Source organism: Rana temporaria, chromosome 1 (genome assembly GCF_905171775.1).
Source record: "Rana temporaria chromosome 1, aRanTem1.1, whole genome shotgun sequence".
Lineage (NCBI taxonomy): Eukaryota > Metazoa > Chordata > Amphibia > Anura > Ranidae > Rana > Rana temporaria.
Genome location: NC_053489.1, coordinates 58,330,783 through 58,343,843, shown reverse-complemented (window position 1 = coordinate 58,343,843; position 13,061 = coordinate 58,330,783). Strand labels below are relative to the sequence as shown.

General features: G+C 43.4%; 1 protein-coding gene across 1 annotated transcript in view; it reads right to left on the bottom strand.

Annotated features, from left to right (window-relative positions):
* SPEF2 (sperm flagellar 2) overlaps positions 1 to 13,061 on the bottom strand; it is a 228,979-nt gene that overhangs the window by 4,975 nt on the left and 210,943 nt on the right. Inside the window, exons 33-35 of the mRNA XM_040338283.1 lie at positions 8,760 to 8,852; positions 6,015 to 6,188; positions 2,679 to 2,873 (exon numbers count right to left, since the gene is read on the bottom strand). Of these exons, the coding sequence (XP_040194217.1) occupies positions 2,679 to 2,873; positions 6,015 to 6,188; positions 8,760 to 8,852 (462 nt within the window). The remainder of the gene's footprint in view (positions 1 to 2,678; positions 2,874 to 6,014; positions 6,189 to 8,759; positions 8,853 to 13,061) is intronic.

The following is a 13,061-nucleotide window of genomic DNA, read 5'->3' as shown; positions in this document are numbered from 1 at the left end:
AAATGTCTTTATTTATTTTTTATATTATTTTATTTATTTTATATATGTGTGTGTATATATATATATATATATATATATATATATATATATATTATTAAAGGGCTCAGAGGTCCCCAGGGCCCCATGTGGTAAACCCCCCTTTTTTTTTATTCATTTTTTATTAAAGGGCCCAGAGGTCCCCAGGGCCCTGGATGGCAACCCCCCCCCCCGTTTTTTTTAATAAATGTTTATTTTTAATTTTTTTTATATTTTTTTATTTATTTATTTTTTATTAAAGGGCCCAGAGGTTTCTTTTTTTTATTAAAGGGCCCAGAGGTCCCGGATGGCAACCCCCCTTTTTTTGTAATTTATTTTTCTAAAAAAAAAATTGTGTGTGTGTGTGTGTGTATATATATATATATATATATATATATATATATATATATATATATATTTTTTTTTTTTTTTATTAAAGGGCCCAGAGTTCCCCAGGGCCCCAGATGGCAACCCCCCTTTTTAAAAATAAATACATTTAAATATATATTTTTTATATATATATATTTTTTCTTTTTATTAAAGGGCCCAGCCAGAGGTCCCCAGGGCCCGGATGGCTACCCCCCTTTTTTATATATTTCTTATCCCCCTTTATTTCTTATTTTTTTGTAAAGGCCCCCCCCCCTGCTTCTCAATTCGTGAAAGCCTCCCCGCTTCTCAATTTCAGGTGGCAGCACCCCCCCCCCCCCCCGGTTCTTTTCTCCAGGGGGCCCATGCCTGAAGCTGTGTAAGGGGCCCCATAATTCCTGATGGCGGCCCTGCTTGCCCAATACAGTGATAATGCTGGCAATGACAGGAGAGTTCCCTGCTCCTCTGTCACCACTTGTCCACAGCAGTGCCTTAACATCCAGCAGCCTGTTCATAGCCTGTGTATAGGCAGAGGATGTCTGGTAATGATGTAGGGAGTATGGCAGATTTCTGATTCAGGCTGCCACTGCTGCTGTGCTAATTTTATTGAGCCCTGTTTAAAATGACAAACACAGGAAAGTCAAAAGCTCCAGCTGAGATACTAACTTCAAAGAAGGAAGGGAGGTTGGGGATCTGATGGTGGTTTGCTGTCAAATATCAGCTTTAAATTATTCGATCTGTGCAACTTTAAGCCCAGTACACACGGGCTGAATGTTGGGCACCATTTGGCCCATGTGTACGGCAGGCGGTCCAACAGAAGCCGGCCAAATAGGGGGCATGACCAAAAATTGATCATGACTCCTGCTTAGCGCTCTCAGCCAATCGCTGACCAGAGTTTTCTGGTGGGGGGGCCATCCCCTTGTCAGAACACAATAGAACAGCAGGGGAGATTGCTGTACTAACATCGGATAGTTAGCACAGCGGCTCCAACCTGAGCTGTCCGTTTTTTTTTTTACGTTCAGCCCACTGGATTGAACGAAAAGAAAAAAACTAGCAGTATGTACTAGACTTTATTTACAAAACATTTCCACATGCCTACTTGTAAGACTCGGCGCGACTCGGGCGACACGTCAGGCGGCTTGGCCGCCTGACGAGTCGCGTCCCATTCAATGCAATGGAACCGTTCTAATAGGAGCGACGCAAGTCGCTCCGACTTAGAAAAAGGTTCCTGCACGACTTCGGGGGCGGCTCGGGGCGACCTGCATTGACTTCTATACAGAAGTCGTTTTGCAAATTGCCTCTGAAGTCGTCCTCAGGACGACTTGCAGAGTCGCCCCCGAAGTCGTGCCGCTGGAGTGAGAACCGACTCTTATAGTTAAAGAAAGAAAGTTACCGCTCCAGGTGGATTGTGTTAGGATGATCAGTGTAGTCTCAGGAGATCAAGGGTGCTGGCAATAAAATGGAAAAAGAAAATATGGACAGCCGCACTCCAAAAAACCTTGATGGTTGTCTTTATTTAAAAAAGGAAAAATGCACTACAAGTCACAGCACACAACACTGGAGTAAAACAGCTGACACTTTCGCACTATAAATTAGTGCTTAATAATAGCTATGATTAAGCACTAATTTATAGTGCAAAACGCGTCAGTTTTTTTTACTCCTGTGTTGTGTGCTGTGACTTGTAGTGCGTTTTTCCTTTTTTAAATAAAGACAACCATCAAGGTTTTTTGGAGTGCGGCTGTCCATATTTTCATTTTCCATTTCTACTTGTTATAGTTGTATGGGGCTACCTCTGATAGCCACTACCCTGTCTATTAACCATTTTTATGCTGTTAATGCACAGCTGTTTCCAAGTTCCTGAGTTTGCACCTCTGTCACAATTGAAAACAGTGCCACTGTTAGGGGCTTCGCTCACGCAGCTGCATTATTCATCCACAGAGTGCTGTGAATGAATAAACTACAGCTACCATCAGCCATTATGGCAGATGGCTTGTGGTTCTAATTGAACTGTGAGGGCACTGGTGAGCACTCTCATAGTCTATTGAGCTTACTGAACTTCAGTAACTGCCTGCCTGGAGGTGCGGTCAGTCTGCAAGACCCTGACATTGAAGCCACTATCTGCTGATCTTGGGTGCAATGCTTTACAGGCTCCCAAAAAAAAGAAAGCACTGGGAAGGATTGCGAGTATTTCAGTCTGGTTTTTCCTTTTTTTTTTTTAATACTGTCTGGTATTTTTTTAATTGTCCACTAAAGATATTGCCAGAAGTGTACTCATGAAATATAATCATGTTACTAACCTTGTAATCACCACTTGCTTCTTTTTCGCGGGAGTAAAACCTGTGACTTTCTCCATCATCTCCAGCTCCATGCTCAAACACTTGCAGGACTTCCTCCAGAGTGACAGTGACCTCTTCTGTGTCTTTCAGCATTTCATCCTCATTTCCCATAATCTCATCTCTACCGTCTTCAAAAATACCCATATTTGGAACAGACTGCAGATGGAAAAAAAAGTACAGAATTTTAATGCACAAAATATACATGTATATTTATAGGAAATACAAAATAACATTAAAATGATATAAATTGGAAAGAGTGGTTCATTGACCATATAAATGCACAAAGCGTTATAAAGGGGAAACAACTCCAAGGGCAATCCTACTAACCTCACAAATATAATGCAGGTGGTACAAAAATGATTATAACATGCCAAAACCAACACCCACCCAAAAACATGGGCAGACATAGCCTGTGGAAGGAGGCGGAAGACATTTAGTCTCCTTTCACACAGGCTGTCCGATTGGGTCTGCCTGTCAATTTTTAAGGCAGCTTGATTGAACCCTCGAGTCTTTTCTATGGAGCACCAGATGTCAGTGGACACATGACCACTGACACCCGCCGCCATCTGTCCGCCAAAAACAGACGGACGGTGGTTTTATTCCCCATCCGTCCTTGGATCGAATAGAGACGGACATCTGATTGCCCCATAGAGAAGAGTGGAACTATGTTGGTTTCGGACCTGCTCGGTGGGTGGAGTCATGATGTCACGAGACTCCCCGCCTACCTAAATACTCACCTATTACTGAGTTTTGAGTAGCATCCAGTCAAAACTCAGAAAAGGCACCAGATGATTTTCTTTATACCATACAGGGATGGAGATGCGTTTTATACCCTTATAAATGTATGCGTTTTTTTTCCAGTGCTACTTACTACCATACCAAGCATAGGTGGAGGCGGGAACACACCCCTAGTCTCTACCCATCAGTATTTATATGCCTCTAGTGAGGAGACTTTAAAAGTTTAGTTAGGACTGCAGAACGCAGAGAGCCTTGGCGATGGCTCTGCAGCTTAATCATGTACTTGCAAATGCGTGCAACCAATCCTCTGCTTTTAACGTACACAGTTAGACAGTTGAATTTGGCTTGCTGTTTGGGTGGTAAGTGTGAGCCTGATTAAAAACGTTTACAACTTTATTTATACTTACTGTTTGCTTAAAAACACATCTCATCTAAAGTCCCAAAATCACCCCTCTTTTTTATAGAGAAGAGTGGAACTAGGTTGGTTTCGGACCTGTCATCCTCATGCTCAGAGGGGATCAGCGGAGAGATCCCCTGCTGAGCAAGCGGATTCTGTTTAGCGGAGGCAGGTGAAAGGGGCCCAACAGAGACATATTCAAAAGTGAATTATGGGATGTAATGTTCCTCAGTGCTCAGGAACGTGGTTGAAAGTGGATGTAAACCCACCACTCACCCAGTATAAACTAATGGAACAGTAATATTGTATATATACATGCAAGCCTCCTGCATGTATCCCTAACTTGCAAATGTCACCCCCCTTTAGCAGTAGGAGCCCCACAAAACTCTGAAATCGGTGGGTAGGTCTCTTTGCTGGAGCTCGGTGGGTGGAGTCGTGATGTCACGAGACTCCCCGCCTACCTAAACACTCACCTATTCCTGAGTTTTGAGTAGCATCCAGTCAAAACTCAGAAAAGGCACCAGATGACTTCAGCATGCCCAATCCTGGGACAGCTGGAGAAGAAAGGAGGAGGGATGTGAAGCTGGAATCGTAACACACACTCTGCTCTCTTGCAGGAGATAAAGAAACAAACGTATCCGTGTGTAGTTTTTTATCTTACGGGAAAAAAAGGGGATTGCTCAGAGCTGGATTAACTCTTTGTGGCAAGACTGGGCACAGATGAATTGACATCCTCTACTGTACCAGGTAGAAGTCTTAATAATAATAAAAAAAAAAAATCAGGTTTACATAAAATTTTTAACCACTTCCCGAGCTACTCACGCAGATATACTGCGGCAGGTCGGCTCTCCTGTGTGAACTGACATACCTGTACGTCAGTCCGTAAAAGCAGGATAGCGGGGGCACCGAGGAGGGGCAGAACGGAGAACTGCCTATGTAAACAAGCCATTTTCCCATTCTGCCTAGTATTATGAAGAGATCTACTGCTCCGGTAATTGGGAATAGTGATCTCTGTCATGTTTCAGTAAGCCCATACCCCCTACAGTTAGAACACGCTGAGGGAACACACTTAACCCCTTGATCGCCCCCTAGTGTTAAGCCCTTCCCTGCCAGTTTCAATTTTACATTGATCAGTGCATTTTTATAGCACTGATCACTGTATTGGTGTCACTGGTCACCAAAAAGTGTCATTTGGGATCAGATTTGTCCACCGCAATGTCGCAGTCCCACTAAAAATTGCAGATCGCCAACCAATATACGCCAATTGCGTTTTTTTTTTTTTAACAAAAATATGTAGAAGAATATATATTGGCCTCAACTGATAAATACATATTTTTTTTATATTTTTGGGTATGTATTATAGCAGAAAGTAAAAAAAAGTTTTTTTTTTTGCACAAAAAATAAAAAAACACCAAAAGAAAGCTCTATTTGTGGGTAAAAAAATATATAAATTTTGTTTGGGTACATTGTCGCACTACCGTGTTAAAGCGACGCAGTGCCATATCGCAAAAAATGCTCTGGTCATCAAGGGGGTAAATCCTTCCGGGGATGAAGTGGTTAAAGCGCTGCCCCCTTTCCTTCAAATGTGGGGATTTGACTGTAGAGTGCAGGGCTTACCATTATAGTTGATGGGACTTCCTGAGGGGTATCCAAAGCCAAATATTCTTGTTTTAGTAGAGAGTATAGGGTTACAATTTGTTTTGCGTCCTATAGGGAATATCTCCTTTCACTAGCTGTCCTGGAGACACAACTGGAAGTGATAGTAAATGAGGAGAAATCACTGGGACAAGTGTCCCTATTGCCCATTGAAATATTTATCCTCTATTCCTGTTTTAGTGACAACTGTAAAATTTGAGATTTATTATAACTGTTTGTCCCAGTGAGAATGGTCACCAGGGAAAATAAAGAGGACGAAACTGCCTGGGGTGGACACAGAGAGCAATAGAAACCTGACAGAGGTTCTAACTCCTCCCCACTATATCCAAAACGAAAAATAAATTGGCTTTAGATTATTAGAGAGAGACTAAAATAATCTGGGAAATCCGGGTTACAATCTCAATAAAATAAACAGCAGATTCTAATATATAAACACACTAATAATTACAAAAAGTTTAATAAGAACATTATAAAGGGTGTATATTAGGAAAGGTTATGTTCTCTACCTTCACAAGCGAGTTGTCATCTGTTTTAATCACTATTTGTTTTCCTTTGACAACACTGAGCGCTCTGTAGAATCCCTCTGTGGGATCTGGATGGGAGGCGAAGTATAACAACATAGCCACATAGTGAAGCTGAGCATGCTGTGCTTCCTGGTTGGCGAACAAGTCAAAGAAAAACTGAAAAGAGAAAATATGGAAAAAAAATCAAAAGAAGGTTAATTGGCTTTTCTACAAAATATGGAAAAAGACTGATTTGATTGATCAATGTAGTCTATATAGCACTGGGGTATATACTTCTGTAAGCTTCTCTATGTAGAGAAGGGAGTATGAAAGAAAGCTTGTAGGATCACAGTTTAGCAGATTGGTTGTTTTTAGGGTGGAGCACTCTTATTTAAGATATTGTCTGTCAATGGCAAAAAAATGTTTTGCTCAGAATAGTTTATGAGTATTTAATGTTGGCACAAATGCTGGCACTAATATAATAAGCATAGGCGTGCGCACAGGGTGTGCTGGGTGTGCCTGGGCACACCCTAAACACCCACTGTGGTGCAGATTTCCCCAGCTGCCTGGGCCCCTATGTCATTTACTGGCCCCTTCCTTTTGTAAATGAACACAGTGAGTGATCGGTACCAATCACTCACTGTGTTCATACACAAATGAAGCATCGTAAACTGTTATATACACACACACACACACACACACACACACACACACACACACACACAGATGTGTGTTTGAGCTTTAGGGTACACACCCTAATGAAATAGACTGCGCACACATTTGATAATAAGAATTGTAATTATTGCCAGCATCAGGATTATATCTAGCCTTTACGTTTGGGGCTAGGGTAAGGTTAGGTTTACCCGCTATTTAAACATTTAGGGCTAGAAGTTAGGCTGAGGTTTATGGCTTGGGGTAAGATTGAAGATTAAAGTGGAACTTTAGGCTAAGAAATTAACATTGGCCTGAACTTCCGCACATGCTATCTCATTTCAGGAAGCTCTAAAATGCCAGGACAGTGTAAATATGTCATTTTTTGGCGCAATGTTTTTGAAAATGATGAAATTTAAATAAATATTTTTTTTTCACAACTGTTAAAGTGATTGTAAAGGCTCATTTATAAAAACAAACAAAAAAACAAAAATGTTATACTCACCTCCTCTGTGCAGCTGGCTTTGTACAGAGCAGCCCAGATCCTCCTCTTCTCGGGTCCCTCTTTGCTGCTCCTGGCCCCTCCCTCCTTTGAGTGCCCCTCATCCAGCAGCTTGCTACAGGGGGCACCCAAGCCGAGTCAGAGCTCCGTGTATCCATTCAGACACTGAGCCCTGACCTGACCCCGCCCTTCTCTGCCCTGATTGGCTGACTGACAGCCGCAGGAGCCAATGGTGTCACTGCTCTGTCTCAGCCAATCGGGAGGCATGTAGTGGATGGCTGAGGGGATCGTGGACATCGCTGGAGAGAGAAGGAGCTCAGGTAAATAATTAGGGGTGCTGGGTGGGGGGGGGGGGGGCTGTACACAGAAGTTTTTTTTATCTCATCAGTAAGATAAAAAACCTTTTGCCTTTACAACTTCTTTAATCACATGGTACAGTGTGTCATTGGCCCATGTACCATGTGATAGCTGAAGACCATTCACAGCATCACAATAGTAAACAAAATGGTCATAAATGAAAGCCATTCATCACTGTTTTGCTAGCATTGTAATCATGTGATTGCTATGATATCCCGGCCGCTCACAGCTGCCAGGTACTGATTACTGTGATCCGCTGTGTCCGGTCACGGGTTTGCACCGCTGTGTACCACAAGAGGGCGAACCAGTGCGCATGTGCTCAATGATGGACCAGTACATCGATGAGCATGCCGCTGCCACCCGCAAGCAGTAAATCTACTGTTAGAGGGCAGCAAGTGGTATAAAACATATATACAGTATATCTGAGAGCTGATTGGAGAGAAAGAACCCCCCCCCCCCCCCACACACACACACTACACACAGAAACAGAGCTGAGTTTACTCTGTGGCTGTCAGAGTCTTGCTTTGCCTCATGGGACTTGTAGTTCTGCAACAGCTGGAGGTCCGCTAATTTCATATCCCTCATATAGAGGGATATGCTTTCTTCATACAGTGGAACCTCGGATTGCGAGTAACGCGGTTAACGAGCGTTCCGCAATACGAGCAATTTATTTCCTAAAATCCTACCTCGGTTTGCGAGTGTCGTCTCGCAAAACGAGCAGGATTCAAGACAAAGCGGTGTGCAGTACCGGGTTTGGCCTGAGGTGGGGAGGAGCCGAAGCCGAACGGCGCCGATTGGAAATGCACGGAAAGGCCCAAGGACAGCTTGGCTGACCTCGGCAAACCTCAGAAAGGCTGTGAAGGCTGTTTCCGAGGCTCTCCAGGCGCCCCCCGCCTCTGGCCGCATGCGGTATTGCATGCCATTGAAGTCAATGCGGAACAAATAATTTTCGTTTCCATTGACTTTTATGGGGAAACTCGCTTTGATATGCAAGTACTTTGGATTACGAGCATTCTCCTGGATTGGATTATGCTCGTAATCCGAGGTTCCACTGTATTTCAAGTCTGAGGTCTACAACCACTTTAATTTGAAATGTTTAATAACCAAGAGATTGACTGTTTATAATGGCTCCTACACCACCGGGTGGAAAAAGCCTTTTATAACTGTTGCTCTATGATAAGTCTCGGCTGTTCTGCCATTCATTTATTTATAAATGCAGCTTCAATTAATTCATATACCTTTATAAGATGTTCTAGCCTATTAAATGGCAGAGGTTCTGTTGGGTCTTCAGGAACCATTTCTTCATTTTTTCCTGTAAACCACAGCTCGACCTTCCAGGAAAAAAGAGACCTTATAACAATATGCAAACATGGTTTCAAGATAAAATATTATTAAAGTGTTACTAAACCCAGGACCCTGCATTCACTATATCTGGTCTCCCACAGCACACAGAACATGGAAATGCAATTATTTTAGTAAATATAAACTGCTGAATACCCTTTCCCATCAGCGGTATATAGCCGTCTTGTGACCTCTATTAGTGCCCAGTCGAGCACTAGTTAACCACTTCCATACCAGGCTCTTAAGCACCTTCCTGCCCAAGCCAATTTTCAGCACTGTCGCACTTTGAATGACAATTGCGCGGTCATGCTACACTGTACTCAAACAAACTTTTTATCATTTTGTTCCCACAAATAGAGCTTTCTTTTGGTGGTATTTGATCACCTCTGCGATTTTTATTTTTTGCGCAACAACTAAAAAAAAATTGAATTTTTTTTCGAAAAAATTACGTTTTTATTTTTTTCTGTTAATTTTTTTGTAAATAAGTAAGTTTTCTTTTTCAATTACGGGCACTGATATGGCAGCACTGATGGGCACCGATGAGGCGGCACTGATAGGCGGCACTGATGGGCACTGATAAGCGGCGCTGGTATGCGGCACTGATGGGCACCCATAGGCAGCACTGATGGGCACTCATAGGCGGCACTGATAGGCGGCACTGATGGGCACTCATAGGCAGCACTGATGGGCACTCATGGGTGGCACTGTTGGGTACTTATGGGTGGCACAGATGGGCACTGATAGGTGGGCACTGGGCATAGATGGGCACTGAGAGGTGGCACTGATGGACACTGAGGGGTGGCACTGATGGACACTGAGGGGTGTCACTGACGGCTTTTTTGGGCATCACTCCAGTCAGTGCCCATGTTGCCAGTCAGTGCCCATTTGTGGGCACTAATTGGCATTTATTGTGCTCTGTTTTTTTTTATTGTTTTTATGGTGCCATGGTGGCTTCCCTGGTGTTCCAGTGTGGGGATTAACAATTAAAACCCCCCCTGTCAGGAGAGCTGCTGATCGGCTCTCCTCTACTCGCGTCTGTCAGACGTGAGTGAGGAAGTGCCGATCAACGGCTCTTCCTGTTTACATCGTGATCAGCCGTGATTGGACACGGCTGATCACGTGGTAAAGAGCCTCCGCCGGAGGCTCTTTACCGAGATCGGAGATGCAGGGTGTCAGACTGACACCCCGCATCACCGATCGCCGCGTTGTGGGCCCCCACGGGCGCATGGCGGCTGTTAACCTGCAGGACATCAATAGACGTCCAGTCAGGATTTCAGAACCACTTCCCGGATGTCAATATACTATTGACCGGGCGGGAAGTGGTTAAAGCTTGTAGGAGGACCCCTGACCCTCTGTCTGGACAGTGCTGATTCTGGACAGGTAAATGTCCTCTTTTAAAAACTCAGCAGCTACAGTATTTCTAGCTGCTCACTGAATTTTTCTCAAACAGACTAAACCTTGGTGAGGATATTGAATATTGCGTGGCAAACCACATCGCGCAAACATTTTTCACAGAAAGGGGAACAGAATCTTCTTTTGGGTGACAAGCTTCACGCAATCTGGTTTGCCGTGATTGCTGTATGATTCATCACGCGACAATTAAAAATAAAAGGTACCCATACCGGTAGTGTGTTTTGCCACAATTGCAGCAATTCTGCCTGAGATCCCACATTGCGCGATGTGAACGGGACCCAAGAATTACAGGTTTCAGGAGTTCATGACTGTACTTTATGTTGTATTTTGTAACATTTATTTCTCCGAATAAAAATATATAATCTTCATAAGCTGTCCTTTGGGAAATGTAGAGGCCTGTTTCTACAAAATAGCTTGTTGTTTTAGTCCCAGGAGCTGACCATTAAAGCTGCAGTTATTTAGAAAACATGGAGCTTTTCTTATGCAAAAGATGTTGCTGTTTTTGGACCAAGGAGCTTACATCTATCTGCTGGATTCACGTAGGGCGGCGTAATTTTGAGCCGGCGTAGCGTATCGTATTTACGCTACGCCGCCGTAAGTCAGAGAGGCAAGTGCTGTATTCACAAAGCACTTGCCTCCTAAGTTACGGCGGCGTAGCATAAATGGGCCGGCGTAAGCGCGCCTAATTCAAATTGTGAAGAGGTGGGCGTGTTTTATGTAAATTAACCATGACCCGACGTGATTGACGTTTTTAAGAACGGCGAATGCGCCGTCCGTGGACATATCCCAGTGTGCATTGCTCCAAAGTATGCCGCAAGGACGTATTGGTTTCGACGTGAAAGTAAATTACGTCCAGCCCCATTCACGGACGACTTACCCAAACGACCTAAAATTTACAAAATGTGACGCGGGAACGACGTCCATACTTAACATTGGCTAGGCCAGCTATTTGTTGGACTAATTTACGCCTGAAAACGCCTTACGTAAACGGCGTATCTTTACTGCGACGGACAAGCATACGTTCGTGAGAAGGCGTATCTCGCTGATTTACGCATTCTAGGTGTAAATCAGCGTTCACGCCCCTAGCGGCCGGCGGAACAAGACAGCTAAGATACGACGGCGCAGGCTGTCGTATCTTAGCTACATTTAAGTGTATCTCAATTTGAGAATACACTTAAATGTACGACGGCGCAGATTCAGAGTTACGACGGCGTATCTACTGATACGACGGCTTAACTCTTTGTGAATCTAGCTATATATCTAAACTCAGTATACCAAGAAAGAAAAAAAGAACTTGCTGTTTCAGTTCCAGGAGCTCAGTACACACAACCTTCTTTTCTGAGAAAAATGTAAAGTCCTTCTTGATAATATTTTTACTTTGAAATGGCAAATAGCTAACTTCTTAGATACTGTATGTCAACAGCACGGTGGAGTTGTTCTGCTGGAGCGAGTTTTGGACATAAAATTTGCTGTATTGCCAGTGAAGCAAATTCTTTAAGACTTGCCCATCTTTAAAACCCTAATGCCACGTACACACGATCGGAAATTTCCGACAACAAATGTTCGATGTGAGCTTGTCGGGAAATTCCGACCGTGTGTAGGCTTCATCGGACATTTGCTGTCGGAATTTCCGGCAACAAAAATTTGAGAGCTGGTTCTCAAATTTTCCGACAACAAGTTTTGTTGTCAGAAATTTCGATTGTGTGTGCACAATTCCGACGCACAAAATTCCACGCATGCTCGAAATCAAGCAGAAGAGCCGCACTGCCTATTGAACTTCATTTTTCTCGGCTCGTCGTACGTGTTGTACGTCACTGCGTTTCCGACAACATTTGTGTGACAGTGTGTATGCAAGACAAGTTTGAGCCAACATTCCGTCAGAAAAAAATCCACGGTTTTGTTGTCGGAATGTCCGATCGTCTGTACGCGGCAATACAAAAAATCTAAGATAAGTGAACCTTTAACTCATTGAACCGAACTATTAAAGCTGAGCTCAGGTATGTTTTTTATTACATAGTTACATTAGTCCAGCATGGACCAATGTGAGTATACATACTCCATACCTAGGAGGCTGCTGTGGAAGTAGAGGATCGGCGACTGCTACAGTGATTCTTTGCTTCCACAGCAATCACTTAGGTATGCAATATGTATACTTACCGTACATTGATCCAAGCTCTAAGATTGTAGCCATGCAATAAAAACCATACCTGGAGTTCAGCTTTGGTTTCATCCAAACATTAACTATTAATCTAAATCGTAAAACTTAAAGCGTGTTTACTCATAGCTATGAGTAAACACTAAAGTTAGTGTGAAATGCGTCAGCTGTCCTAGGTTCCGTTGCTGTGATTTGTAGTGCCTGTTTCCAGTTTTTTTTACAGTAAACCTACGTTGGATTGGAGTGCGGCTGTCCTAATTATCTTTCGTTTCTAATTGCCATGTACATTGCCAGTACCCTCGGTTTCTGAGAAGAAGATTTTAACCAAACGAGACCTGCCTGTAGCGGCAATTGCCGAACCACCGGCAAAGTGCTGCAGCGGCGCTTTGTGGGTGATTTTAACCCTTTTTCGGCCACCAGCGGGGGTTAAAAGTGCACCAGCAGCGGCCAAAAAAGCGTAGCAAAAAAGATGGTAAAGCGCCAATAAAAATGGCGGCGCTTTACCGCCGATGCCCCCATCGCCTCAGTGTAAAAGTAGTCTAAGAACACAATAAAATGTCTAAGCAGACAAAAAAGCAGGTAAATGTTTTCTTTTATAAATTCCTGAAGATATATTTCATTCTAGTGTGAC